Source organism: Capra hircus, chromosome 18 (genome assembly GCF_001704415.2).
Source record: "Capra hircus breed San Clemente chromosome 18, ASM170441v1, whole genome shotgun sequence".
NCBI lineage: Eukaryota > Metazoa > Chordata > Mammalia > Artiodactyla > Bovidae > Capra > Capra hircus.
In genome coordinates this window covers 35,394,827-35,422,085 of record NC_030825.1, presented here as the reverse complement: position 1 = coordinate 35,422,085, position 27,259 = coordinate 35,394,827, and the positions used below count along the sequence as shown (strand labels likewise).

General features: G+C 53.1%; 1 protein-coding gene across 2 annotated transcripts in view; it reads right to left on the bottom strand.

Annotated features, from left to right (window-relative positions):
* CDH5 (cadherin 5) overlaps window positions 1–26,806 on the bottom strand; it is a 41,354-nt gene extending 14,548 nt beyond the window's left edge. For both annotated transcript variants that reach the window (XM_018062082.1, XM_005692102.3), the window contains exons 1-6: window positions 26,681–26,806; window positions 14,399–14,625; window positions 7,119–7,407; window positions 3,071–3,187; window positions 2,052–2,216; window positions 1,067–1,254 (exon numbers count right to left, since the gene is read on the bottom strand). In XM_018062082.1, coding sequence (XP_017917571.1) covers window positions 1,067–1,254; window positions 2,052–2,216; window positions 3,071–3,187; window positions 7,119–7,407; window positions 14,399–14,602 — 963 coding nt within the window. In that variant the 5' untranslated portion in view covers window positions 14,603–14,625; window positions 26,681–26,806. The remainder of the gene's footprint in view (window positions 1–1,066; window positions 1,255–2,051; window positions 2,217–3,070; window positions 3,188–7,118; window positions 7,408–14,398; window positions 14,626–26,680) is intronic.

Genomic DNA, 27,259 nt, shown 5'->3' with positions numbered 1-27,259 from the left:
ACTAGTGGTTCTTCCCACAGCTCCTCAAAGCCGTGCCTTTTCTGTGTGCCTTTGCTCAAGTCTCTTGCCTGGTTGCCACACTCCTCCTCACCCCGTCAAGGAGCCTGTCCAAACGTAACCAGATGTGCTCACTGAGCCTGTTCCTGCCCCTCCTGACAATAGTTTCGTTCCTGCCTGGATCCCCTTTGGTGCGTGTGTGTGTCCTCCCTACTGGCCGAGAGCCTTGGTACCATGGGGGCTGTTCGACTCCCCTGGGTATATCCAGTTCCCAGCACAGGGCTGGATCAGAGAAGGACTCCAGAGAGGTCTGCTGGAGGAGTGGTCTGGCTCAGGTACACGGGTTTGAGTGTCCCCTCTGAGGAGGAGATCCCTGGCCTGGGCCCCCTAGTCCTCAGCATGGCCATTCTGGAGGCAGTTTGTGCCCCTGGCAGACCTTCTCTCCTCTTCTAGATTCAGCTGGTTTGACTGCCCTCTCTGCAGCAGCCACTGCCAGTGGGCACCCCATCCCCATGGTGTTCACTGTGTTCTTACACACTGACAGCTTTTGGCTGCAAGCACCTGTACTCTACCAGGGCTGTCCTCGCCAGCGCCCAGGGCAGATCAGAAAGTGCCAGGAAGTGGGCCCCCAGGAGCCCTCAGGCAGCCCACAACTGCTGCGACTCAGAAGTATGTTCCGCATAGTTGCCCAGAGGTCCCCAGTGGGACCGTTTCCCACTCACCCACAGTGATCACCTGCTCACTAAGGAGCCTGTCTTAACTCTCCTCCCTTTTACATCTCAATGCTCCTGGGGGCTTCCTGAGATCACCCCCCAAATGAGCTGTATACACCTAAGTCCTTGCCTCAAGGTCTGGTTCTGGGGTAGCCCAGCCCAAGGGACTGACCCTTCTCTCGTGGCTCCACATCCCAGCTCCAGGGTCACAGGATCCACGAGCACATGGCCTGCTCCACGCTGGCCCAAATGTGGACCTTTGGTGGCCTCTGACCCAGGAGCAGCCCCTGGCTGAGTCCTGAGCATGCCAGGGCCCCCAGCCCCCCATCTGATGCCACTGCTGCAGGCCTGCGAACCTTTATGGGCTTGATGATGCCCTCGTTGTGGGTGGGGTCCGTCTCGATGGTGAAGGTGTCCCTGTACTCGCCCTGCACGAAGCTGTACTTGGTCTTCCGGTTTTGGGGCTCATCTGGGTCCTCAACAAACAGAGAGCCCAGGGGGCTGCCCACGCGGATGTCTTCTGGCACAGAAAATGTGTACCTGGCTGATGCAGAAGGGGCGCCCCAAAGGGCGTGGGGTTAATGAAATAGACAAGGTAATTGTCGCATGTACTAGCCCAGTATGTTCTGATACAAGCAACAGGCACAATAAAGTAGCAGCAGCAGTAGTGGTAATTCCTCTGGAATTTTGGGTCTCAAGGCACAGAGGTTCCACTCCATCTGTCCTTTCATCCCTTCATCCATCTGACAAGTAGTTATCAAGCACCCCCTGTATGTCAGGCACTTTGCTGGGGGATCTGTCAACTGCCAAGAGAGAGAAGCCCTGCCTTTGAGGAGCTTTCACCATACACAGTGAAAGGGTACACTGGCCTGTCCTTGCAGTGGCTGAGCTTCTGAGTGACATCAGCCTTGGAGGTGCAGGTGATGAGCCTATCTGACCTTCCTGCCCACCCAGCATGAGTGAAGAGCTCTTGTTGGACATTTTCCTGTGGGGAGAGTCAGTCTGTGGGTGGGTCAGGGCCCAGCCCTGGCTCTGGCGCTCTGCTGAACCCTGGCTCCCCAGCTTGTGGGTTTTCCCGAGCTCATGGAAACTGGGTGAAACTGGTCCTGTCTGGTAGTGGGACTCTGGGCATGTGGGACACAACAGAGAGTGTGATCTGCTGCTGGCCCAAGAGGGCTCCCTGGCAGGCCAGGTGGGCAGCCTTAGGAGTGTGTGCAGAGACAGGGAGCACCGGGAAGCCATCTGATGTAGGCTCACTCTGGGGTGGAGGGAGAGGTGGATGGATGCCAGGCTTCTCCCTGAGAGCACCACCCCCACCAGGGCCCAGGGAGAGGGGCTCACACTGGGTGAAGATGGGGAAGTTGTCGTTGACGTCCTGCAGAGTGATGAACACGGTGGCTGTGCCTGACTCCCCCCGGCGGCCCTGGGCGTCTTCTGCTTCCACCACAACCTCGTACTTATCCTGTGTCTCTCGGTCCAGGTGTTTGTTCATGGTGACAATGAGTCCTGCAAAATGTGTCCTGTCAGGAACCGTGTTACCTGAGGAACTTTTAAAAAATACGCTACCCAGAGAGCCGGGACTTCAGAGCTCCTGGGTGACGTCCCTGTGCAGCCAGGGCCAAGAGCCAGGGGAGATCCACCACCCATCTCCACGCCCTGCACTGTCAGGCCAAAGTCACACAAACACTTTTGTCCACTGTGGGCCGAGAAAGAGCCTGAGGCCACATCTAGGCTCAGAGTGAGCAAAGTGCTGTGATGGGTTATGCCTCAGTGCAGCATAGGTTGTGTGTTCGCCATTGTTCTGAATGGTGGCATGCCCCAGGCCTGACCACTTGGACTTTTGTCTTTCTCCAAAGACTCAGTCCTTACAGTTTTTTTAGGTCACATGTGATGGCTAATGACAACGAGCCACATGCTCTTTATACGTCATCTAATTCAGACTTCACAGCTCCTGTATGGGGTGCGTGCATATAACCTTCCCCATTTTCACCATGAGGACTCGCCAGTGCTCAGAGGTTGGTTGATTTGCCCAAGGTCTTTAGAAGTGGTGAGCAGCAGAGATGGGGTTGGAAACCAGATCTGTGTGGTTCCATAGCCAGAGCTGCTAACCAGCCTTCTCGTCTGCCTCTTGTGTCACTGCTTGGGTGGATTTTTGTCCCCTGGACTTGAGTTCACATCCTGGGCACCTGTCTGCCTCCTCCTGCCCTCACCAGCCCCCTTGTCTTGACGCGTGGTACCGACCGCCTCCACAGGACAGTGCGAGTCAGTGTTTGGTGACACCTGTCAGACTGGGCTTCCCTCTGTGCCTACACCTCCACCCGCTCCAAGCCAGTGCTGCCCAGGGGGTCAGTCACACGGACCAGGGCCACGGATGTCGAAACTGTCTTTTCCCTTTGTGAGCTGGTACACGACAGAAGCGTGGTCTGCCACCGTGGGGTCATCTGCATCCACTGCTGTTACCTGGATGACCGAGGTCCCTGCCGGGAGAGAATCCAGGGTTACTGCCTTGTGACCACCAGCTCCTCACCCCATTCCCAGATGAGGGCAGATGGGGCTCAGGCTGTCCCCTGAACCCCCTCTCCCGGGTCCTGTTTTCTGAGGAGCCTGCCTGGCGCTGAAGGGCTGACAGTGGCGGAGGCCCAGCCAGTCAAACATGAAGGGTGAAGAGAGCAGTGGTTTTCTTTTCTGGGGGAAATGAGGGGAGGGGTGAGTGTCTGCAGTCATGGAGAGAAACAGAGGAAGAGCTGCTCTACTTTTGCTCCTGGAAGCATGAGAACAAGAGAATAGGAAGGGTCCCAAAAGGCTGGGTGTCGCATGTCTTTCCCCTTGAACTCCAGGCTCCCCAGACTTCACAAGAAGGTCTGGTCTTGAGCCCTAACCAGAGAGCCTGGACGAAGGGGTGGGCATGGGAGCTCTTTTCTTGCATCCCCTGGAGGCTGGGAGTAGAATTGAGGAAGAAATAGTCTCCTCTGGGAGCCTAGGGTCCAGGCTGGTGACATACCTGGGGATGAGGTGTGTCCCTCTCCACCGCTTCCCCCGCAACTCCTGAATGGACCCTAAAGGTAACCCCTTATCTTGGTGGCAGAGTTGGCCTCCTTCATGTGTGAAGTCTATGCTCTCGGCATGCCAGCCCTGAGAGTCAGAGCAGTGGGTGGGGTTGGCTTCAAAGAGTAACAAGGTGTGTGTGTGGGTATGTGTGGTGTGTGTGTGGTGTGTGTGTGTGTATGTGGTATGTGTGTGTGGTGTGTGTGTGTGGTGTGTGTGTGGGGTGTGTGGTGTGTGTGGGGTGTTGTGTGTGTGTGTGGTGTGCGGTGTATGTGTGGTGTGTGTGTGTGGGGTGTATGTGTGGGGGGGTGTGGGGGGTGTGGTATGTGTGTGTGTGATGTGTGTGTGTGGTATGGGATGTGTGTGTGTGGTGTGTGTGTGTGTATGGTGTGTGTGTGTGTGGTGTGTGTGTGGTGTGGTGTGTGTGTGTGATGTGTGTGTGTGTGGGGTGTGTGTGTGTGTGTGGGGTGTGTGTGTGTGGTATCTGTGTGTATGGTGTGTGTGTGTGGTGTGTGTGTGTGTATGAGATGTGTGTGTGTGTGGTGTGTGTGTGTGGTGTGTGTGTGGGGTGGGGTGGGGTGTGTGTGTGTGTGGGGTGTGGTGTGTGTGGGGTGTGGGGGGTGGGTGTGTGTGTGATATGTGTGTGGTGTGTTTGTGGTGTGGGGTGTGTGTGTGTGGGTGTGTGTGTGTGGGGGGGGTGTGTGTGGGTGTGTGGTGGGTGGGGGTGGTGTGTGTGTGGGTGTGTGTGTGGTGTGTGTGTGGGGTGTGTGTGTGTGGGGTGTGTGTGTGGTGTGGTATGTGTGTGTGATGTGTGTGTGTGTGGTGTGTGTGTGGGGGTATGGGGTGTGTGTGTGTGGGTGTGTGTGTGTGTGGGGGGTGTGTGTGGGTGTGTGTGGGTGGGGGGGTGGTGTGTGTGTGGGTATGTGTGTGGTGTGTGTGTGTGGTGTGTGTGTGTGGGGTGTGTGTGTGGTGTGGTATGTGTGTGTGATGTGTGTGTGTGTGGTGTGTGTGTGGGGGTATGGGGTGTGTGTGGTGTGGTGTCTGTGTGTATATGGTGTGTTTGTGTGGTGTGGTGTATGTGTATGATGTATGTGTGTGTATGTGTGGTGTGTGTGTGGGGGGGTATGGGGTGTGTGTGTGTGTGTGTGGTGTCTGTGTGTGTATGGTGTGTGTGGTGTGTGTGTGGGGGGGTATGGGGTGTGTGTGTGTGTGTGGTGTCTGTGTGTGTATGGTGTGTGTGTGGTGTGTGTGTGGGGGGGGTATGGGGTGTGTGTGTGTGTGTGGTGTCTGTGTGTGTATGGTGTGTGTGTGTGTGTGGTGTGTGTGTGTGGGGGTATGGTGTGTGTGTGTGTGGTGTGTGTGGGGGGGGTATGGTGTGTGTGTGTGTGTGTGGTGTCTGTGTGTGTGGTGTGTGTGTGTGGTGTGTGTGTGTGGTGTGTGTGGTGTGTTGTGTGTGTGGTGTGGGTGTGGTATGTGTGTGTGGTGTGGTATGTGTGTGGTATGTGTGTGTAGTGTGGTATGTGTGTGTGGTATGTGTGTGTGGTGTGTGTGTGTGGGGGGTATGGGGTGTGTGTGTGTGGTGTCTGTGTATGTATGGTGTGTGTGTGTGTGGTGTGTGTGTGGTGTGTGTGTGGTATGTGTGTGTGATGTGTGTGTGTGTGGTGTCTGTGTATATATGGTGTGTGTGTGTGGTGTGGTATGTGTGTGTGATGTGTGTGTGTGCGTGGTGTGTGTGTGTGGTGTGTGTGTGGTGTGTGTGTGGTGTGTGTGGTGTGTGTGTGTGGTGTGTGTGACGTGTGTGTGTGCGTGGTGTGTGTGTGGTGTGTGTGTGTGTGGTGTGTATGTGTGGTGTGTGTGGTGTGTGTGTGTGGTGTGTGTGTGGTGTGTGTGTGGTGTGTGTGTGGTGTGTGTGGTGTGTGGTGTGTGTGTGTGGTGTGTTGTGTGTGATGTGTGTGTGTGTATGTGGTATGTGTGTGTGATGTGTGTGTGTGGGTGTGGTATGTGTGTGTGGTGTGGTATGTGTGTGTGGTGTGTGTGTGTGGGTGTGGTATGTGTGTGTGGTGTGGTATGTGTGTGTGGTGTGTGTGTGGGGGGTATGGGGTGTGTGTGTGTGGTGTGTGTGTGTGTGGTGTGTGTGTGGTGTGTGTGTGTGGTATGTGTGTGTGATGTGTGTGTGTGGTGTGTGTGTGTGTATGGGGTGTGTGTGTGTGGTGTGTGTGGTATGTGTGTGTGTGGTGTGTGTGTGGTGTGTGTGTGGTGTGTGTGGTGTGTGTGGTGTGTGTGTGTGTGTGGTGTGGTATGTGTGTGGTGTGTGTGTCTGGTGTGTGTGGTGTGTGTGTGGTGTGTGTGGGGTGTGTGTGTGTGATATGTGTGTGTGATGTGTGTGTGTGTGGTGTGTGTGTGTGGGGGTATGGGGTGTGTGTGTGTGTGGTGTCTGTGTATGGTGTGTGTGGTGTGTGTGTGTGGTATGTGTGTGGTGTGTGTGGTGTGTGTGTGGTATGTGTGTGGTGTGTGTGGTGTGTGTGTGGTGTGTGGTGTGTGTGTGTGATATGTGTGTGTGATGTGTGTGTGTGATGTGTGTGTGTGATGTGTGTGTGTGTGGTGTGTGTGTGGGGGGGTATGGGGTGTGTGTGTGTGGTGTCTGTGTATGGTGTGTGTGTGTGTGTATGTGTGTGTGGTGTGTGTGTGGTGTGTGTGTGGGGGGTATGGGGTGTGTGTGTGTGGTGTGTGTGTGTGGTGTGTGTGTGGTGTGTGTGTGTGGTATGTGTGTGTGATGTGTGTGTGGTGTGTGTGTGTATGGTGTGTGTGTGTGTGGTGTGTGGTGTGTGTGGTATGTGTGTGTGTGGTGTGTGTGTGGTGTGTGGTGTGTGTGTGTGTGTGTGGTGTGGTATGTGTGTGGTGTGTGTGTGGTATGTGTGTGGTGTGTAGTGTGTGTGGTGTGTGGTGTGGTGTGTGTGTGGTGTGTGTGTGGTGTGTGTGTGTGGTGTGTGTGGTGTGTGTGTGTGTGATATGTGTGTGTGATGTGTGTGTGTGTGGTGTGTGTGTGTGGGGGTATGGGGTGTGTGTGTGTGTGGTGTCTGTGTATGGTGTGTGTGGTGTGTGTGGTGTGTGTGTGTGTGGTATGTGTGTGGTGTGTGTGTGTGTGTGAGAGAGACCATCAGGGCTCTGTCTGGGACCAGGTCAGAGTTTAGTCTTTAGGGACCAGAGTTCCTTTCAAGTCCCGGCAAGTGGCACGGCATGCCTCCCCGTCGCTGCTTGGACCTCACTGAATCCTGCTCCAGGCAGTGCAGCTGCTGATGGGAGAGGTGCCTCTGGATCAGGGATGTGTGAGGGGAGAGGGAGAGGGACAGACCAAGCACATACCTATCCCTGACATCTCGGGCACGGAGGCGTTGAACACCCGGTGGGTGAACACAGGCCAGTTATCGTTGACATCGTGAACTTTGATGGTGAAGCTGGAAGGAGACTCCAGGTTCCTCTTGGTGTCCTTGTCCACCACGAGGGCAGTGAGGTGGTACTCGGAGATCTTCTCCCTGTCCAGCCTCTCTAAGGCGTACACATCGCCTGTGTTCTTGTCGACCCGGAAGACCTTGCCGGCAGAGTCTCCTCTGAGCTGGTACTCGGTGTTCTTGCGGTCCACACTCGATTTAATCTGTAGGAGGCGAGGCACCGTGAGCTGGAGACGGCAAGTGCTGGCTGTGTGCCTGTGTGAGTCTATGGGACTGTTGAAAATCACTTCTATAAGTGTACAGTTAAATGAATTGTATTAAAAATGAAGGTAATGACCTCAAAACTTATTGCTTCCTAATAATTTTACCACATTTCACTATGTTCATGAGTTTTTATGTTGGTCCTGTCTAATCATGGAAATCCTGGCTAACGGTGTGTTGGTGCACATCTCTTTCCTGCTCTGCCTTTAAGCTGGTAGCTTGAAACAGATATGGGGAAAGTATTTACCCCAAGGGAATTGGCAAAGGCTATAAACAGGGCTTTTCCCTTCAAAAGCTAGTTGTCAACTGTTCATCAGCACATCACTGGGCCCCAGCCATTTAGATCTGGAGCGATACATAAGATGTTCTCTTCTTGAAAAAAAAAATTCTCCTCTTGGATATTTTCAATATTTAGTCCTGCAGAAAAGAACTCCAGCAAGCTTTGTTTAACTCAGGATTTCCCATACTCATTAGACCACTGAATCCTTTTCCTTTGTAACACGTGTTGTTAGTGTCCTTAGGAATAAGGTTTGGCAAATAACGTGTGTAAAGGAATTTGCTCAGGCTGTCAATAAATGCTAGTTGTTACTCATGCTAGAGCCATATGTTAAAGGATATTAGAAGGTTAGAATTGCTGAACATTTCATTTATAGAATCTTAGAAACAGAAATTCTTAGGAGCATAAACAAATGATACATGTTGAGTGCTTCTCTAATGGATGGTTAGGATGTTCAAAAAACAAAGTTCAGTTTAATAAAAGAAAACAAAATCATCAACTCCCTACGAAGTGCCAGCCTGGGAGCATAGAGAGAGCGCAGACTGTGCTCTTGCTCTCAGAGCCTGATTTGAAGCTGCAGAGGAGATTTTGAGGATGGGCAGCATTTAAGGGTCAGTTGGAATGAGAGCCTTGAGTGAAGGTGTTACATCAGAAAGGCTGGTGGAGGACTGGAGAGAGAGAGGGGTCTCAGGACAGAAGAGGTGGCATGAAGATGGGCCTGGTCAAGTCCCATGACGTCTGGAAAGCATCCTTAGGCTTAGCAACGATGCAGTCATCAGAGCCCTTGGGGAGAGCAGCATTAGGGTGGTGGACTGAGAAGCTGGATGACAAGGCTTTTAGAGAAGGGTCTCAGAGTGAGGAAGGGGGAACTGGGAGTGAGGCTCCTCCCCTTTGGGGGCTGGAGAGACGGAGAAGTGAGGCTGTAGCTAGAGATGGTGAAACATCTTAGAGCACAGTGTGCAGGGGGCAAGTGGTTCGTGGGGAGGCCCCAAACCCAGCAGCCAGGACATGTGATGAGTGGATGGACTGGAGGCAGGAAGTGGTACGCCTGCTCTGGAGCCTGTGGCCTGGGCAAGGGACAGTGGGGATCAAGGAGAAGGGACAGTGTGGGCCCTGTGAGTTACTCCAGGTTAGGATAGGATGGTTGTTCCTGGCTGCGTGGGTGCATTAGGACCCAGGTAGGGAAAGGTAGCCAGGGGAGCAGGAATCTGCTTGGATAGTCATTGAAATTCTAAGATTGTGGCAATGGAAAAAATGTTGGCTGCCATATTAGTAAACAAGGGATGTTACAGCCATCAAGCCATCATATTACAGCTCCTCCCGCCCCACCTCCTAGCAGATGGTGCACCCGAGGAGACTCAGGATCAGAAAGCACAGGATACTGACCCCAGAGAGCTGAGCTGTGCATCAAAGGAATGATTTCAGTGAACCCTGACCTTGGCATCTTCTCATACACAGAAAAAGGGCTAAGTTCTGTGAGATGTCTGTTTTTCTTTAATTAACAGTAATGTTTTGAAGTTCCGACTACCTGATCTTTGTTGCAAAAGCTTCTGTATATCCTGGCTCCCCACCTTGCCTCTTTGCAGAAGTCCCTTAGAGGGATGTGAGAGTCCCGTCTCCCAGGCTTGAATTCCTCAGAATGTCTACCAAATAAAACAGGACTCTCAACTTTTAGATTATGCTTTTTTTTTTTTTTTTCAGTTGACAGTTGTATCTGACTCATACTTAAACAACTTTGGTAAAAATTTCTCAATATTATCAAATCAATAGCGTTAAAAAAGATATCCTGTGAAGGTAAGTTTCTGTTTTCCTTCCCTCCAACTTCTCTTAGGTAGACTTTATATATTAGAACAGTTCTAGATTTATAGAAAAACTGAGATAGTACAGAGGGTTCCCATCCGTCCTGCTCCCAGTTTCCCTGTTGTTGACAAATTGCATTAGTATGGTACGTTTGTTGTAATTAATGGACCAGTGTTTATATATTATTATTAACTAAAGCCTGTAGTTTGTGCAGATTTCCTTAGCTTTTACCTAGTGTGCTTTTCTCTTCTACGATCCCACCTAGGATACCACATTACATCTATTAATGGTTGTTATGTTTCTTTAAATTCCTCTAGGCTGGGATAGTTTCTCAGACTGTCCTTTTTTTTTTTTTTAATTGAAGCATAGTTAATTTACAATATTGTGTTAGTTTCAAGTGTACAGCAAAGTGATTCAGTTGTACATACATACATGTTCTTTTTGAGATTATTTCAGATTATTTTCAAACCATTGTAGGTTTTTTACAAGAGGTTGAGTATGGTTCCCTGTTGCTATCCAGTAGGTCTCTGTTGTTTACCTGTTTTGTATATATTGGTTTGTAGATATTAATTCCAAACTCCTAAGTAATCTCCCCCACACCTACCCCACTTTCCTCTTTGGTAACAAAAGCTTGTTTTCTCTATGATACTCCCCTTGTTTTTGATGACCTTGAGAGTTCTGAGGACTGCTGCTCGGGTGTTTTGTCAGATGCCCCCCTACTAGAGTCTGTTTTGCTCATGATTAAACAGACTGAGGTTATAGGTTTTAGGGGGGGTCCTCCCCTTTTTAAAATTATCCCTATGTTTGGATGTAACATCTCAATGCCAAAAGCTATGCTGACCCATATTTGTGGATTCAGAAGGCTGCTCAGGTCTCATTCCCATTGTCCAGCAAACAGCTCTGTAAACAAAGGCTCTGTGGCTCTGATCTTGATAAACAGGGACTTCCTTCCTTCAGATGACGTCTTTGGAGTGAGGAGGTGAGCCATGGAGCCCTGTCCTTGCCTTTTCCAGGCAGCCTTGCTGCTTCTCAGAGTGGGGATTGCACGGGGCTCCCTCCCCACCCCCTGCCCCATGCCAGGTGCCAAGTGCGAGCTGGTGGCAAGTGACTAGCAGGCCTGACGCTCTTCCTGCTGGGCAAAGAATCTCAGGTGAGCTGTTCAGAGTCTGTCAGGGCTGCTCGTAGCCCCGCTTTCTGCTGACTGTCCCTGACTCAGCTCAGTGGTATTCCTTGGGGGCAGCCGTTCTCTTTGGAAGTTGATTCATGGCCAGTCATCCCACTGCAGAGGAGTAGGTGGTCTGATGACATTTTCCTCTAGTGTGGGGAGTCAGGAGCCCTACACTTTCCTGGGGCTCTTCTGGTGTCCCTGTGTGACCCTGCGGCAAGCTTCTTCCCCTCTGAAGGCAGACTGAAAGATCTAAAATTCCCAGCCATTCTTTGTGGCCAGAGGAGGCCTGGGCCCAGGGAGCTGGCCTTGGGCAGGGCTGCGACTGGAGATTCCCCAGCTGGCCCCCACTGCCACCTTCAGTGGCGTTTCTGGTACCAGGGCCAGACTGAACCCTCCCCCATTTAAGGGTCCTTTCTGGCCTGTTTCTCTATAATCACGGGGAGCCCCCATCTGCCATGTGTGGGGCTCTTTGTCTAATACATGCTACCCTTCTAGACCAGGGTGGGCAAACTGGTCCTGTGAAGGGCCGGATAGTAAAAATTTTTGACTTTGTGGGTCATAGGGCCTTTGGACAGTTACTCAAATCTGCCATTGTAGCACAAGGCAACCACACCTTCACTTTCAAAACCGCGTGGTGGGGCAGTTCTCTCAGCCCCTATTTATGCATGTGTTTGTCTAATTGAAATATAGCTGATTTACAGTGTTGTGTTAGTTGCTAGTGTACAGCAGTGACACACACACACGTATATATGCACACACACACTTTTTGAAATTCTTTTCCATTATAGGTTATTACAAACTACTGAATATAGTTCCTTGTGCTGTACCGTAGGACGTTTTTGTTTGTCTGTTTTATATATGATAGCTTGTATCTGCTCACCCCAAATTCCTAATTTATTCCTCCCCTTTCCCCTTTGGTAATCATAAGTTTGTTTTCTATGTAATCATAAGTTTGTTTCTGTTTTGTAATTAAGTTCATTTATATCATGTTTTTAGATTTAACATACAAGAGATATCATATGATATTTGTCTTACTCTGTCTGACTTCACTTAGTATGCTGACCTCTGGGTCTATCCATGTTGCTGCAGATGGCAGTGTTTCATTCTTTGTATGGCATACACACACACACGCACACACACACACACACACACACCTATATATATGCATATCTCCACATCTTCTTTATCCATCCGTTGATGGACAGTTAGGTTGCTTCCATGTCTTGGTTATTGTAAACAGTGCTGCTGTGAACTTTGGGTTGGATGTATCTTTTTGAAATAGAGTTGTCATATTTAATGGATATATGCCCAAAAGTGGCATTGTTGGCTCATACAGTAACTCTGTTTTGAGCTTTTCAGGGAACCTCCATGCTGTTCTCCATACTTACATTCCAGCAACAGTATAGGAAGGTTCACTTTTCACCACACCATCTCCAGCATTTATTGTTTGTAGACTTTTTGCTGATGACCATTCTGACTGGTATGAGGTGGTACCTCATTGTAGTACTGATTTGTATTTCTCTAATAATTAGCGATGTTGAGTATCTTTTCATGTGCCTGTTGGCTATCTGTATGTCTTCTTTGGAGAAGTGTCTACTTAGGTCATCTGCCTGTTTTTTGATTGGCTTTTTTTGTTTTGTATTGCGTTATATGAGCTGTTGATGTATTTGGGAAATTAAGCCCTGTCTGTCACATCTTTTGCAGATATTTTCTCCCAGTCCGTATGTTGTCTTTTTGTTTATTTATGGTTTCCTTTGCTATGCAGAAGCTTGTAAGTTTGATTAGGTCCCTTTTGTTTAATTTTGCTTTTATTTCTTTTGCCTTGGGAGACTGACCTAAGAAAACATTTGTGTGATTTGTGTCAGAAAATGTTTTGCCCATGTTCTCTTCTCTGAGTTTTGTGGTGTCATGTCTTATATTTAAGTCTGTAATAAGTCATTTTGAGTGTGGTGTGAAGGAGTGTCCTAACTTCATTGGTTGACATGTGGTCAACCCCTGTTTTAGATCACAAGCTCCGTGATAGTGGGGACCACGTCTGTCTTTGCCCCCAGTTATCTTCTAGAGCCCAGTCTGTGCTTGGGACCACCCCTCCTCTCACCAGGGCATTGATCTTTCTTTAGCTGACCCTGTTTAGCTTCCAGGAAATTGACATGGCGAGATTTTAAAGCACTTGAATGGAGTTTTTCTCCTCAATGAAAACTCTTGGAAAGCCTAACCCATCTCCCTGTTGTCATGTGTGAAATTCCACCACTAGAGCCTCTCCTTTCAATAGAGTAGTTTTGACATCAGCAGTCCTTTGACACAGGAAGATCGTTCATTAGTCACTCAGTGTAGCTCCAAACCCTAGGAAGGTGACTGAGGATGGACGTGTTTGCAAAGGGATGAAATGAGGGTTAGAGTCATAGACACTGCCCTGGAGGGCAGGCTTGGGTCAGGCACCTTGTTATGGCTGTCTTAGAATCTGGTTGAGTGGGTGGTCTGAGAGAAAGGGGTTTTTGAGGAAGTTCAAAGGCCTTGACTAGAGATGGAAAACTGTGGCCTGAATGATGAACTTTGTTACCAGCACAATTCTGTAGATATCTGCTCAGGTCCTGAAGGCCTCTCAGATGGGCAGATTTAAAGCAGCCTTCACTTCATGGGAAATAGATGGGGAAACAGTGGAAACAGTGTCAGACTCTATTTTGGGGGGCTCCAAAATCACTGCAGATGGTGATTGCAGCCATGAAATTAAAAGATGCTTACTCCTTGGAAGGAAAGTTATGACCAAGCTAGACAGCATATTCAAAAGCAGAGACATTACTTTGCCAACAAAGGTCCATCTAGTCAAGGCTATGGTTTTTCCAGTGCTCATGTATGGATGTGAGAGTTGGACTGTGAAGAAAGCTGAGCGCCAAAGAATTAATGCTTTTGAACTGGGGTTTTGGAGAAGACTCTTGAGAGTCCGTTGGACTGCAAGGAGATCCAACCAGTCCATTCTAAAGGAGATCAGCCCTGGGTGTTCTTTGGAAGGAATGATGCTAAAGCTGAAACTCCAGTACTTTGGCCACCTCATGCGAAGAGTTGACTCATTGGAAAAGACCCTGATGCTGGGAGGGACTGGGGGCAGGAGGAGAAGGGGACGACCAAGGATGAGATGGCTGGATGGCATCACCGACTCGATGGACACGAGTCTGAGTGAACTCCGGGAGTTGGTGATGGACAGGGAGGCCTGGCGTGCTGCCATTCATGGGGTCACAAAGAGTTGGACACAACTGAGCGACTAAACTGAACTGAACTGACTGGTCCCACCCTCAGTCCTGGACCCTCAGACTATACTGGCCTCCTTAACTGTGCATGGGGTGGTCCTTCTGCCAGTGATATTCAGGCCACAGACCAAAGTCTGGGAGAAAAATGCACCCTTGTGCACAGCATTACTTCCACCACCACCATCACCTCCACGATCGTCATTATCGCCCCCACCACCTTCCCCTTCCCAGTCACCACCACCACCACTTTCTCCTTGTCTGCTTTCTCCTAGTCACCGCCACCGCCACCTCCACTGTCTCTCCCACTATGACCATCACCCTCACAGCCATCATCTCTAACCCTACAGCCACCCCACCACCCCCATCAGAGTCTTGCCCATCACTACCAACGCTGCGGGCCGCCTGCCGCTGAGCCCTCTCTTGCTCTGGGTCCTGAGGCTTACCTTGCCCACGTAATGGGGCAGCGAGTCATTTCTCTCTTCGTCAATGTGCATCTGATTCCATATCCAGTCTCTCTTCTGGCGCCGGTGAGCCGGCAGTGAGCCGAGGGCGTTGGGTCGGCCAGGGTTGGCGGCCGCTGCAGCTGTTGCCAGCAGGGCCAGGTAGCAGGTGCTCCCTGCGGCCAGCAGCATCACAAGTGCCTGCATCTTCCCAGGAGGGAGGCCCAGCTCTGAGGGAAGAGGGGACACACCATCAGGCCACTTGCGGTGCGAGCCTCTCTCAGGGAGCACTGACCCATTTAACCCTTCGTCCTCCACTCTCTGCTCAGCCCAGCAGAACCAGGGCCTGTTCCTGCCCCCACAAAGCTCCAAGTCCAAGAGGGGATGAAGGACGTGGAAACAACTCCTTCTTAAGGTTTGCATGTGCTGGTGGGGAAGCAAGTAAGGGTGACAGGGAGCCCAAAGGAGAGCTGTAGGAGAGATTTGCTGGAGGAAAGGGTGATGCTGACATGAGCGAGAGCTCCCGGAGCCTTGTGCAGGGGACGCCCAGCTTATCCTTGCTTTACATGTGGGAAACCTGAGACACAGACGTGAGACGTTCACGCTGGAGCAAATGGTGGGCCTGAGGCTAGAGCACCGTTGTCTGACCTCAACAGCCGACACTTATCAATAACTGTCGTAAAAAAGTAAAAATGTCACCAGAATAATAAATATCAACTTTTATGTGTTATCTCACTTAATCCTCCCAATAACCCCGGAGGTGGGTTTGTGTAGCCCTCACTTTATAGATGAGCTGAGGAAAAGAGAGGTTTAGTAACATTTCCCAGCTCACCCAGACTCTAAGCTGCAGAGTCAAACTCAAACTGAATTGGCCTGGCCCCAGAGTTTCTGCTTTTTCTTTCTGCCCTCTCTTGTCCTAGCACCTGCTGTGGGATGGGATTTAAAGGCTTGTCTGAGCAAATATGCCCCCTGGCTGGCCCAAGAACCCCTGTAGCAGCGCTACTTTGATGCTGTCTTCAGAAGGCTCAGACGGCTCTTAAGAAAGCTGGATGTCTTAACCCAGAGGGTCAGGCCCTCACCAGACCCCGGGCTCACAGTTGGTGATCAGCTTAGGAGCTGTCACGAGAGCAGGGGTGGGGTGGGGTGGGAGTGTTGAGAGGCTGGGCTCACAGGACCAGCTTCATAGTTTGTGGGGTCCAGTACATAGTGGAAACTTGGGGTCCTTTTTACAAAAGTTATAAAGAATCGAGGGACGGAGACAGAAGAACATGAAACCCAGCACGAGGTCCTTTTAAGCACAAGATCCCATTGAAGGCAACGCTTGGGGTGTGGGATTACCCTGGTGGGGAATCTGGGGTCACGCAGAGAGAGGGCCTGGCTTCACCCTGAGTTCCAGAAGGAAGGGGGATTTTCTCACTGCCCCACAGTGGGTGTCACTGTGCCCTCTCAGCCCTGACCCCTCAGCCTATACCCATGCTGGGCCCTGTGTCACTGACCTGTGGCTCCTGGGAGGGTTCAGAGGAAGAGGGGTGCTGTGTGGGAGAACCAGGGCTCCCATCTGGAGAGAAGGAGGGGCCCACTGGGTGCTGGGTGGGAGGCTGCCACCCTGGCCGTCCCCTGCCCTGGCTGGAGGGAGGGGCTGGATTCTGCACAGCACAGGAAGTTTCTAAACTCTAGTAACATTTTCTCTGAGACAGTGGCGCCAGGCTGTCCTCAGTGAGGGGTGAGGGTGTCTGTAGACTGGCTCCTGGGCCTGCTGATTTAGCACCCAGCATCCCTGTGGCCCCTGCTGCCAGCCCGGGAGGAAGAGGGCTTGCAGGGTTGGGGTAGGGCAGTGCCTGGAGAGCAGGTGCCGTGTGCCTGGGAGGGCTTTCGGGTCCATTTCCTCAGTCCTAAATGAGGCGGTTGAACTGAAAGAGACCCGATGCCCTTCGAGGTGGGCTGTGAAAAGGGCAGCTGCTCCGGGCAGGAGGAAGGCAGTGAACAAAGGCACGAGGAGCTGAGAGTCCTGCCAGGAAGCCGTCCTGACTCAGAGGCAGCGCAGCTGTGACCCCTGGCCAGCCTCACGGGGTTCAGGCCCGGGAGGTCATTTCCTTCTTTGCCTGGAAATGACCTGCATGTCTTGCTGCTTTCTGTATCCCTCAAGTGAGAAGTGACTCACGAATGAAAAAGTAGGAAAGGGTGGGGGGAAGGGATAGTTAGGGAGTTTGGGATTGACCTATACACATTGCTATGTTTAAAATGGATTACCGGGCTCTCCTGGTGGCTCAGTGGTAAAGAATCAGCCTGCCAAGGCAGGAGACACGGGTTCAATTCCTGATCTGGGAGGATCCCACATGTGGCGGAGCAACTAAGCACAAGTGCCACGACTGCTGAGCCTGCGCTCCAGAGCCCAGGAAGCAGAACCGCTGAAGCCCGCGCCCCAGAGCCCGTGTTCAGCAACAGGAGAAGCCGCCGCGGTGAGAAGCCTGGGCACTGCAGTGGAGAAAAACCTGGGCCGTGACAAAGACCCAGCACAGCCTAATAAATACATAACATCAAAAATAAATAAGATGGGTTACCAACAAGGCCCTGCTGCACAGCACAGGGAACTCTGTTCAATGCTATGTGGCAGCCTGGATGGGAGGGGAGTTTGGGGGAAAATGAATACATGTATACGTATGGCTGAGTCGCTCTGCTGTCCACTTGAGACTATCACAACATTGTTAACCAGCCATACTCCAATATAAAATAAAAAGTTTTTAAAAAAATAAAAAAGTGAAGCAAACAGAAGTGAAACTGAGAAAGGGGAAGAGAGAATTCTCAGGCCCCTGGGCAGGACTAACTCCTGAGGCCACGCCCTGAGCGAACGTGAACGGAGCCTCTACTGTGTGTTTGGCGTTAGTTGCAGCAGTGAGCAGGACAGACAGGATGTGTCCTTGGGGAGTGCGCGCTGTTGGGGGAACCCCAGGAAAATAAGGACATGAGGAAAAGCATCGGCTGCTGATCAGAGGCCGTCAGGGAATTATGCTGAGGGTCACAGCAGAGGGCGAGAGGGCAGCTGGCTGAGACTCCCAAGGCCAGGGAAGGCCTCTCAAAAGAGATGACTACTCTAGTGTCAGCCCTTGGAATACCAGGGGAAGGGAGGGAATCCCTGGCAGAAGGACCAGCAAGTGTGAAGGCCCCGAGGTAGAAGAAAACGGTTCATTTGTCTGAAGAAACAAAAGAGAAGGCGTTTGGGTCAGAGAGAAATGAGCAATCTGTGGGGCTGCAGAGAGGGGAGCAGGTCAGGGTGGTAGGCTGAATGGTGGCTCCTCAAGATGTCTGTGTCCCCCCTCCCTAGCCGCCTTCCATGGCCGAGGACTTGTAGCAGATAGGGTCAAGTTAAGAGTCTTGAGATAGGGAGGTTATCCTGGATTATGTGGATAGACCCAGTACAATCACAGCGTCCTTAAGAAGATGGAGGCAGGAAGATCAGAACGAGAAAAAAGGAGATGTGATGATGGAAACAGAGCTTGAAGAGATACGGGGCCCCAGGCCAAGCTGTGCGGAATCGAGGCTGGCCCCCCAGTCTTTGGCCTGAGCAGTCGCAGGTCAGGGCTTTTGCTGAGATTTGGAGGATGGGTGGATGGTGGCGCCACCAGGTCTGTGTGGGTTGTGTCAGGTTGGAGTTGCTATGAGACGTCTCTGTGGCCGTGGCCGGGAGCCGCCAGAGACCTGATCTGAAGTGGGAGAGAAGTCGGGGCTGGAGCAGCTGCAGACGGTCGTGTCGTGTGGCTGGTGCTCAGACTGGGAGGCTGGAACATGAAGGAGACCAGGGAGGAGAAGTGGCCCAGGACAGCCCCACAGGTCTTCCCTCTTTTCTCTGTCTGGTGCGCTTCTCATCCGGAATTTTGAGCCCAGACTCCTCTGGAGAGCCATCTCTGGTCTCCACCTTGCACCTCCCGCATCTGTGGGCATCTTCCATTACATCATCGCCTGGGGTTGGTCCCAGGGCTGGGGACCAGTTCCCACTGCTGGGCTCAAATCACAGCTTCCTTCCCTTCCTGGAGAAGAGCTTTCTGCCTGCCCTGTGCCCATCCTTCCTGCTCCCCAAGGCCCAGTCACACATGGCACATGGCTCTCTCCTCTGTGGGGTGACGTGGAGCAGGGTGATGGTTGTGACTGCAGGCTCTATGGTTCAGAGAACGTCAGTTGCGCTGCTTTGTCATTGCGTGACACCTCTCTGAGCCTCAGTCTCATTATCTGTGCAATGGGAACACTAGTGTCTGCCTCTCAGGGTTATTTTCAGGCCTGAATTTTTTAAAAACAGTAGGTAAGAATGAAACTAAATGTGTATGAATCCTTGCTGATGCTCTGTTCTGCTCCACTGAGTAGTCAGCTTACCACTTTTGCTCCTTATTACTCAGCCATTTGGCTGGGGGCATGTTCCCACCCTGCTGGATCCACTCCCCCTGCCCCTCCCCTGACCTCTGCTCTGTGTCAAGGGGACTGACCCTGGGCTTTCTGGCTTGAGCTTCAGATATTTGGCCAGTAGGGTCTGCAGCGGGCGTCTTGAGGATAGGAGGAGAGAAGTCAGGAACTTCTTCCCCACTGCTCTCTGCTCTGGTTCCTATTTCCTCCTGTGGCTGCATCTCTCCATCCTGCTGGCCTCTGTTAACTCCCATCAGTCCCTCACTGGGTTCTGGAAACACCCTCCCCTCTTCTTAGTCCCCTTGGTCCTGGGATGGCCTGCTTCCTGCTTCTACAGGCCTCAACATCCCATTTGTTCCCATGATTAAGCTCACAGCTCTATCTTTCCTTCATAAAATCTCTTCTTTGGAATGCCAGGGGTAACTGATGTTTTCAGCTGGGACTCTATCTGATACAGTGAAGAGGATGCGGCTTTCTCTTTGTTGCAGCCTCTTGGATAGGGCAGTGGTCCTGGGGCTGCCAGCAGGCAACAGCCAAACAAACAAATAACCACATTGGCCTTCAGTACAGCAGAGGCCGCTAGTCACAGGCTACGGCCACGTGGCTCACGGGAGACATCATCCTCTCGGTGGCTTTGGCTGACCCCTAGCCCCGGAATGTCCTCTGAATGTGCAGAAAAGCCCCTTGGATCCTATTGTGTGTCTAGAAGAGGAATCGCTCTCTGCTGTGAGCCCTGGAGAGAAATCCCTTGGCACCCAGGACTGGTGCTTGCTCCTATAGAGTCACCTCATGTCACTAGAGTGTCCCTTGCTGGGCTCTGCATGCTCAGCTCTCTGAGCAGTGAGGGGCCAGGACTCTGGAGGTGGGGCCTTTGGGAGAGGAGGACCACGTGCCCCATCTCACTCCCCTGCTGGACCCTGGTGTGCTTGCCCAGGTCTGCCCTTTTTGCCGGGGGCATCATTCCTGAATGCCTCCTCAGTGGCATGCTGAAACTTCGTCTCACTTAAACCCTGCAAACTGTGAGACAGTTGTCAGTAATCCCGTTTTGCAGGTAAGCTCAGAGAGGTAGAGGGAGTCCTCCTGGGTCACACAGCAGCAAGCGGTGGAGCCAAGATATGAACTTAGGCTACCTTTCACCCCAAGTAGTGTTTTTCCCTCATGGCACTCTGTCTCTATCATGTAATAATCATCATCATCATAATAGTAATAATAACAATAGTGATAATAAGAAGCAGCTGTTCTCCATGCTGGCTTTCATGGATTCTGTCTCATGTAGTCTTCACACTATCCCCAGCATGCAGGAATTATCACCCCCACTTCACAGAGGAAGAAAGTGAAGCTCAGAAAACAACTTGTAAGTCATACATCTGGAACCCTCATGCAGATCTGTCTTTTTTTCTAAATCCTGGGCTTCTCTTACACCCAGTCTCAGAGGGCCCTGAGGGACTTTTCCTTCTAAAAAGCCCCTGTATTTCTGTCTTTTGTCTTTTCGGTTAGAAATTTACCTAAATGGGCTCCTGAGGGGAAGGGTTTGTCAAGAAATTGTTCCTCCTCGTCCTACAGTTGGAGAGGAAGTCAGCCGGCAGGATTTGTTGGACCCACAGCCGGAAACAAAATTGCCCTTGGCTGTACCTCTGGAGGTGCGGTCAGTGCACAGCTGGGGTCAGGCTTATTTTAGCCCTTTCCTTTCCTGTAAGCAGAAGCCATGTCTCTTGGTGTTTCTCACAAGTGTTTGGAGAGATCAGGCTGCTGCTGGCTGGGTTTGGGTACCACAGATATGCAGAGGGACTGAGGAGTTTGGAAGTGATGTCTGTACTGAGAAATGCCCACCAAGCAGCCAGGGAGCTTGCCTGACAACAGCCTTGGGGATGGGGGATTTGCTCTGCTACTCAGAGGTGCCTGCTGGGCACCCAGGGGCCAGGGTCCGGCCTCTCCCTGTGAATCCAGGACCTGTGACGATGCTTCATCCCTGGAGCTCTGACAGAGGCATTAGGGGCAGCTTCCAATGGACTGATGGGCGAAGACAGGTCCTCTGTGCCCTCGGTCAGTCTGGGAAGGTCCAGGGGGCCCCCTGGTAGCGGGTATATGGAGCCCAGGAGAAGGGGTAGGGGAACCCTGGAGCACGTGGGGGCCAGCGGGGCTCAGGCATGCTCCGGTGGGAGGTCACGGCCTTGGAGAATTCCCAGGTCTGGGTGTGTGTCCACAGTGTGTGGGGCCACGGAGCTCAGAACCTGGATGCCTCGGCCTGAGGACAGAGGTGTGGCTCTGAGGGCTGAGCCGTGCTGGTGGAGGTTGGGCTTGAGGGTGGCGGGGAGGCGGGGTGCCTCTGCCCCTCTCCAGTTCCCTGTCTGGGTCTTGAGGGTGCTTGGTGAGCCTCCAAGAGTAGCCCCAGCCTGGAGGACAGTGACGCCTCTCAGGCTTAGTCACAGTCTCCAGCCTTTGCCCTTGATGCTCTCTTGCCTCTGCCTGGATTTGGGTCACATGTCACCACCTCTCTGAAGCCCTCTGTAGAGCCCAGGGGTTATACAGTCATTTAGCAAACGTTTCTCAAGCATCTGCTACATGCCAGGCACTGACTTACACGTGGACAGCAAACACAGGCTGCACCCTCGTGTAGAGACACTGACCATGTGATGAGAAACCCAGTTTCAGGTTGTGGTGTGTGGTGTGACACAGGAGGAGAGGGGGCTGCGAGAGGGCGGAGGTGGGCGCCCCTGACTCCTCGGAGGGTCTCAGCCCAGGAGTGACCCCGCCTCTCTCTGACCCGCTGTGGGACAGCAGGCAGAACTCCTTTTGGTCCCTTTCTCTTTGTGGCCTCCATCTGTCACTAGGGTTTGGCTTTGGAGGGGCTGTGAGGTCTGCTCAGCTCTGTGCTCTTTACAAGGGGGGATATAGGAGGAGATGGGGCGGGCAAAGGCTGTGCTTTATGTAGCTGAATGGACCCTAGGAAGCCTGGACCAGCTGGGAGCTGCTCAGCAGATAGCCTGGCCAAGGCCTGGGCTAGTTCTGCCCTGACCTGTTCAAGCCTTAGGTTTCAGGGGTTGGGTTTGGGTTTAGGGGGTTATTGAGCAGACCGCAGGGCCCTTGGGTGTGGGCTAGAGAAAGACTCCAGGTCAAGGATAACACACACAACATCCTCAGGCCACACGGACACAGATATGTGCTGCCTACGCAAGCACACACTTGTGTCCCCCGAAGAGTCTTCTCTCTGCGGGGCTGGCCCTTCTCCTGTCCTCACACCTGCTGTGAGCTGGGACTAGACCTGACAGCAGAGCCCAGCTGCAGGCAAAGCCTCAGAGGGTGCACTGGACACTCCACCCTAGCCCAGCCTCCTGCAGGCTCTGGGCTCCTGCCCAGGGACCCTGGGTCAAGGGTGAGGGGCTGGGAGGTGGGAGGAGAGGCCCAGAGCCTGCAGGGTGGGGTGCTGGAGCCCCTGCTCCCTGTGTGGCCCTGGACCACCCTCCCCACTGCCCTCTCACCACCTCAAGCCTCAGTCTAGGGCAGAGTTTGGAGCCAGTGATCCCCAAACTCATTCAGGGATTCCCAAATTGTCTCCTTGAGCCCCAGCATTTACAGCTGGGCCTTGGCAGTCACCCACACTGGGAGGATGAAGGGTGAGGCCCCGGGAGCCACAGGGATGGGAAGTGTTGGGGGTGGGGCTGGGCAGCTGTGAGCTGGCCCCTTGGGGCTTCATCCTGAACTGGGGCTCTGTTCAGCCCCATGACCTGCTCCTGAGGGTACCAGACCTGATCCCCTCCCATCAGGATTCTGCCAACAGCCGCCTGTCTCAGCTCCCCTCAGAGCTGCCCACACCGCTGCCCTGCTGACTGCTCCTCCCTGGCTCCCCACCGCCTACAGGACGAGGCCCTGCTCCTGAGCATCCCTGCCCACCCTCTGGCTCTCCTCTCCTTCCCCTCCCGCCCCTCCCAGCCAAGAGGAGGACTGGATGTTTCTACAGTACACAGTGCTCTTCCTCTCTTTAACAGGCTTTTTGCCCAGGCTGTTCCCTCTGCCCGGAATGCCTTTCCTTGCTGTGGCCCCAGGGTGAACACTCTGCTTCTTTTCAAGCCCCAGTCCATGTCCTCCATGACATCTTCTGATGGACTCCTGAGTGTCTCTGATCAGGCAGGGCCTGAGCCGGTGTCCCCTTCATCCCAGCATCCAGCTGTGTGAACTCGAGGCCCAGAGGACCTTGGGGAGCCAGTACCCCCATCACTGACTGTAAGCCCGCCTTGGTCTCCTTCCCTCCTCCCTCACAGAATTTCAAACAGATCTGCGCATCTGCAGACAACACCTTGGGTGCTCAGAGTAGGTACAATAGTTGAAACAACTCAGAGAAGCTCCTCCCTGTCCCCAAATAGCATCTCTGATAGCCCACCACTTTGTCAGACACACAGCCCTTTGAGGACAATCAGATTATCCTTCTGATGGGTCCTGATGACCATATACCCGTGTGCAGGGCACCTCTGAAGGCGGGACTGACAAAACAGAAGTCCTGGGGTGCCACTCAGCCTTTTTCAAACTCATGGCAGACATCGGTGATAAATCACAGTGTTCATTCCTGCTGAACTCGAACTCAGCTCCTGAATCCTCAGTACAATCTTTGAGCTGCTGCTGCTAAGTCGCTTCAGTCATGTCCGACTCTGTGCGACCCCATAGACGGCAGCCCACCAGGCTCCCCCGTCCCTGGGTTTCTCCAGGCAAGAACACTGGAGTGGGTTGCCGTTTCCTTCTCCAATGCATGAAAGTGAAAAGTGAAAGTGAAGTCGCTCAGTCGTGTCCGACTCTTTACGACCCCATGGACTGCAGCCTACCTGGTTCCTCTGCCCATGGGATTTTCCAGGCAAGAGTACTGGATTGGGTTGCCATGGACTACCAATTCATCAGGACTAGTTTGTGATTTGAAACAAATGCATGCTAGGGTCTCTGGGTCACCCCGATATATCCTAAAAGGGCAGCTCCAAGCTTCAAGGAGAGAAAACCCACCCTTGGGAGAGCCTTTTCCAGCCTCCTCTGGGATTTCTGACTTTGCCTGGGGCTCTGAGGCAGTCAGTGAGGGCAACAAGCATTACACACTTGCCTCTTTGCTCCTGGGTTCTGTAGCCTTAGGCCCACTCCTTGCCTTCTCTGAACTCTAGCCTCCTCATCTCTGATGGAGAGTTGATGAGATCACGGGTGCCGAGCTCAGCACACAGTAGGCGCTTAGTGTGTGGGTGTCCCAACTCTCACCTTACCCACTCAGCCTGGCCTGGCAGCTGTGGGTGTGACCTCATATCCTGGTTCTGCCCTGGGCATTCACGCCTGACCTCATTTCCTAGTTCTGCCCTGGGCTCATCTGCTGCTCCTTTCTGTTTGCCTGTGCAAGGGAATCTCATTCGCCGCCTTGCCGGCCCAGCGCCGTGCGCCCTTCTGTCCCCTCCTCCCAGTGTCGGCACCTGCCAGAATCCGACCTTTATGCTGTGGCGCTTGGCCTAGTGGTCCTCATGTGAGCTTAGGGACCATGCAGCCCTAGAGAAATGAGAAGACCGAAGCTCAGAGAGCACACCCAAGACCTTCCAGCACCTTCTGGGGCTCCTGCTCTTCCTCCAGGAACTCTTCTGTGATTTCTCCACCCAACATCAGCTTGGAGCTGGATTAGGATGGGCTTGCCAGTATCTCTCCAGCAAGAAGCTGGTTACTCAGGGCAGCACTTGTCTCCTAGAACATTCCCCTTCCAGGATCGCTGGGCTCCTGGCTCAGTCTGGTGCCTGATTCTGTGGTTTGAACTGTCCGGTTCAATCCCCACCCCGGCTTCTCCCCCTCCAGGCTTCCCTATGGAGTGTGGCAGGGCAATGGGGTCAGAAGGGGCTGGCCTCATTCATATCCTGCTTTCACTTCACAGTAATCGTGTGACCTTGGACTGGCTGCTCAGTTTCTCTCAGCCTCTGTGGTTCTGTCTCTCAACTGGCAATTCTTTTAGTAGCTTCACAGACACCACGGAGGTACAGAGAGGGGATGGAAGTAGCGGGATGGATTCCATCGGCAAGGGGGCTCAAAGATTTTTTTTCCCTGAGCTAGTGGCCATTGTGTCCATTGTGTGTCCTCGGGGTAGCAGCAGAGCTGTGAGTCATCTAGCTTTGGGAGAAGAAAAGCATGGCCCCTCTGGCTTCCTGCCCCCGTGTCCGGCCCTTGTTCAGCAGCACAATCGCTCAGGTCCAGACTGTGGGGCGGGCAGCTTAACCCCTGCCAGGCCAGTGGGCGCCTCACCTACCCCCTCACCACAATTAGTGGGGTAATTAGCGGGGTAAGCCAGAATTAGCGGGGCTGCCTGGGGGCACAGCAGCTGCTGGTCCCCTTGATCTCCCGTTGCCCTCCAGGCTGGGACCCACACGTGGCTGGACTCAGGTCAGTTGGGAGGGTCCTACTGCTCCCCAGTGCCTGAAGATGAACCAGGGCTCTCAGTCCTGGTACATACCCCTGGTCCTCAGCATCATTTGCCCTCCCACCACTCCCTGCTCTAAAACCTCCTGGCCACATTGGCTTGTCCAGGTCCATCAAGCTGCCCAGGCTCCCTGCCTCCCCTGGAATGCCCTTCATCTCCTGTTAGGATCCTATCTGCCCCTGACCCATGACAGAAACATCCATGGGGTGGGGGGTGGAGAAAAGACATAGTGCTTGGTGCGGAGTCGCTGCCCAGAGTGTCCGCTGGAAGAGGAGCTGACGCATCCCTCACCTGCTGGGGACTGACCAACCCCAGGGGTCATAACCTAATGACATTCTAGCCACGGTCAGTTCCAGGTGGCAGGTAAATTCAGCTGTGATTTCTCAAAGCTCTTCTCCTACAATTCATTCCCAGTGCCAGTGGATATATCACCTCCCTTGACTCATGAAAAGACCCTTTCTTCCAGTTTATAGATGAGGAGGCTGGCATGTGAGCAGCTGTGTGGTTTTGGGAAGAACCTGGGCTTCGGGGTATGAGATCTCACTTCATATCTCAGTTGCCTTGACTGAGAAATGGAGAAGGGCTGTGTCTAACTCATCAGCTTGCTGGTGTGGTATACAGTAATGGGCTCCAGTGCCTCAGAGCCTTCTCTGGCCCTCATCTCCAGCCCTTACAATGAATTCTCCTGAAAGAACCACCATCTCCATTGTTCCGACACGCAAACTGAGTTTGGGAGATGCTGAGTAACTTAACCAAAATCGCAGAAGCGTATGGTCGAGCTGGGACTTGTACCCAGGAAGACGGTCTCCAAGCCAGGCTCTCACCCTAGACCACCTGCCTTCAAGTCTTTTGGGAGAACAGCTCTAAAATATGAGGGCTTCCAGGTCTCTTGGCAACTGATCTACGGGTACCTGGGTGTTCCTGGGTGTTGGGGGCAGAATCCACAGCTCCCGCGGTCTGGGGAGGGAGGAGACAGGATTCCACAGGCAGGGCCTCAAGTACCCAGAGCCAGCCTCAGCGTGCCTGTACTAAAAATGGGGGCAGGGGCTGGCTGGGAGGGAGCCGAGGCTCTGAGCTCCCCTTTCGGGGCTCCTCACCCACTCCTAGCGCAGAACCTTCGGGAGAGGGGATGTCAGCCTGGATAAGCCCTCTCTCACGGGAGTAGGGGCGCCGCCTGGGTGCCAGCCTGTTGCCCCTGGTGTGCCGGGAGAGTCAGGTGGAATCCTGTCCTCTGAGCATCGGAGCTCGGCACCCACGGATGCCTCTGGGCCCTCAAGTCTGGGAGTCTACCCGTGGGAGAGCTGAGCTTCCCCCTCCCCGAGAACATCCGTCTGTGCCCACCGCACCACCACCAGGCACCCCTTCCCTGCCCCGCTCTAACCAGGAGATGCAGGCCACCTCAGGAGCAGCTCTTCCTGGGGGAGTCGCTGATGACCATTCTACAGAGGGGGAGGCCGAGGCCCCTCACTCACCGTGTCCGTGGGCTCACAGTGTGTCTGTTTTGTCTGGCTGGCTGGCTGGGGCTGAGCGCGCCGTGGAGTGCTGTGAAGCTCAGCCGACAGCCTCTGGAGGGGAGCCCCACCCAGCGGCGAGGGAGGCCTGGACGCCGCCCCTGCAGGTTTTCCAACTGGCCCCAGCCCATGTCCCCCACCCCCGCCACTCCCCGCCCCCATCAGGATGGTTTCCTGTTATTGTTCATTTGTGAGGGCCGAGCTGGCTGCAGGGAGGCAAGCCCCGCAATGAGCCTGCCCAGGCGGGCTGCCCCCATGGAGGCCTAGTTTCAGATTTGGCCTCGGATATGTAACTTGGACCCCAACCCTAGGCCTCATCTCTGGGGCTTTGAGCCCAGCACCTGCCAAGGGCCTTCATTCATGCTCCTTGTAACCCCAAGGGCTGGTGCCATCACCTGCCTTTTATAGCTCAGGACACAGACCAGATTTTCCCAGGTGACCCCATGACATGTTGGGGGAGGGCCGACTGCAAAGGTGCTGGGGAGGCCTGGGGGGAGCCTCAGAGGTCGGGGCGTGGGGTGGTGGGAGAAAGGAAACAGA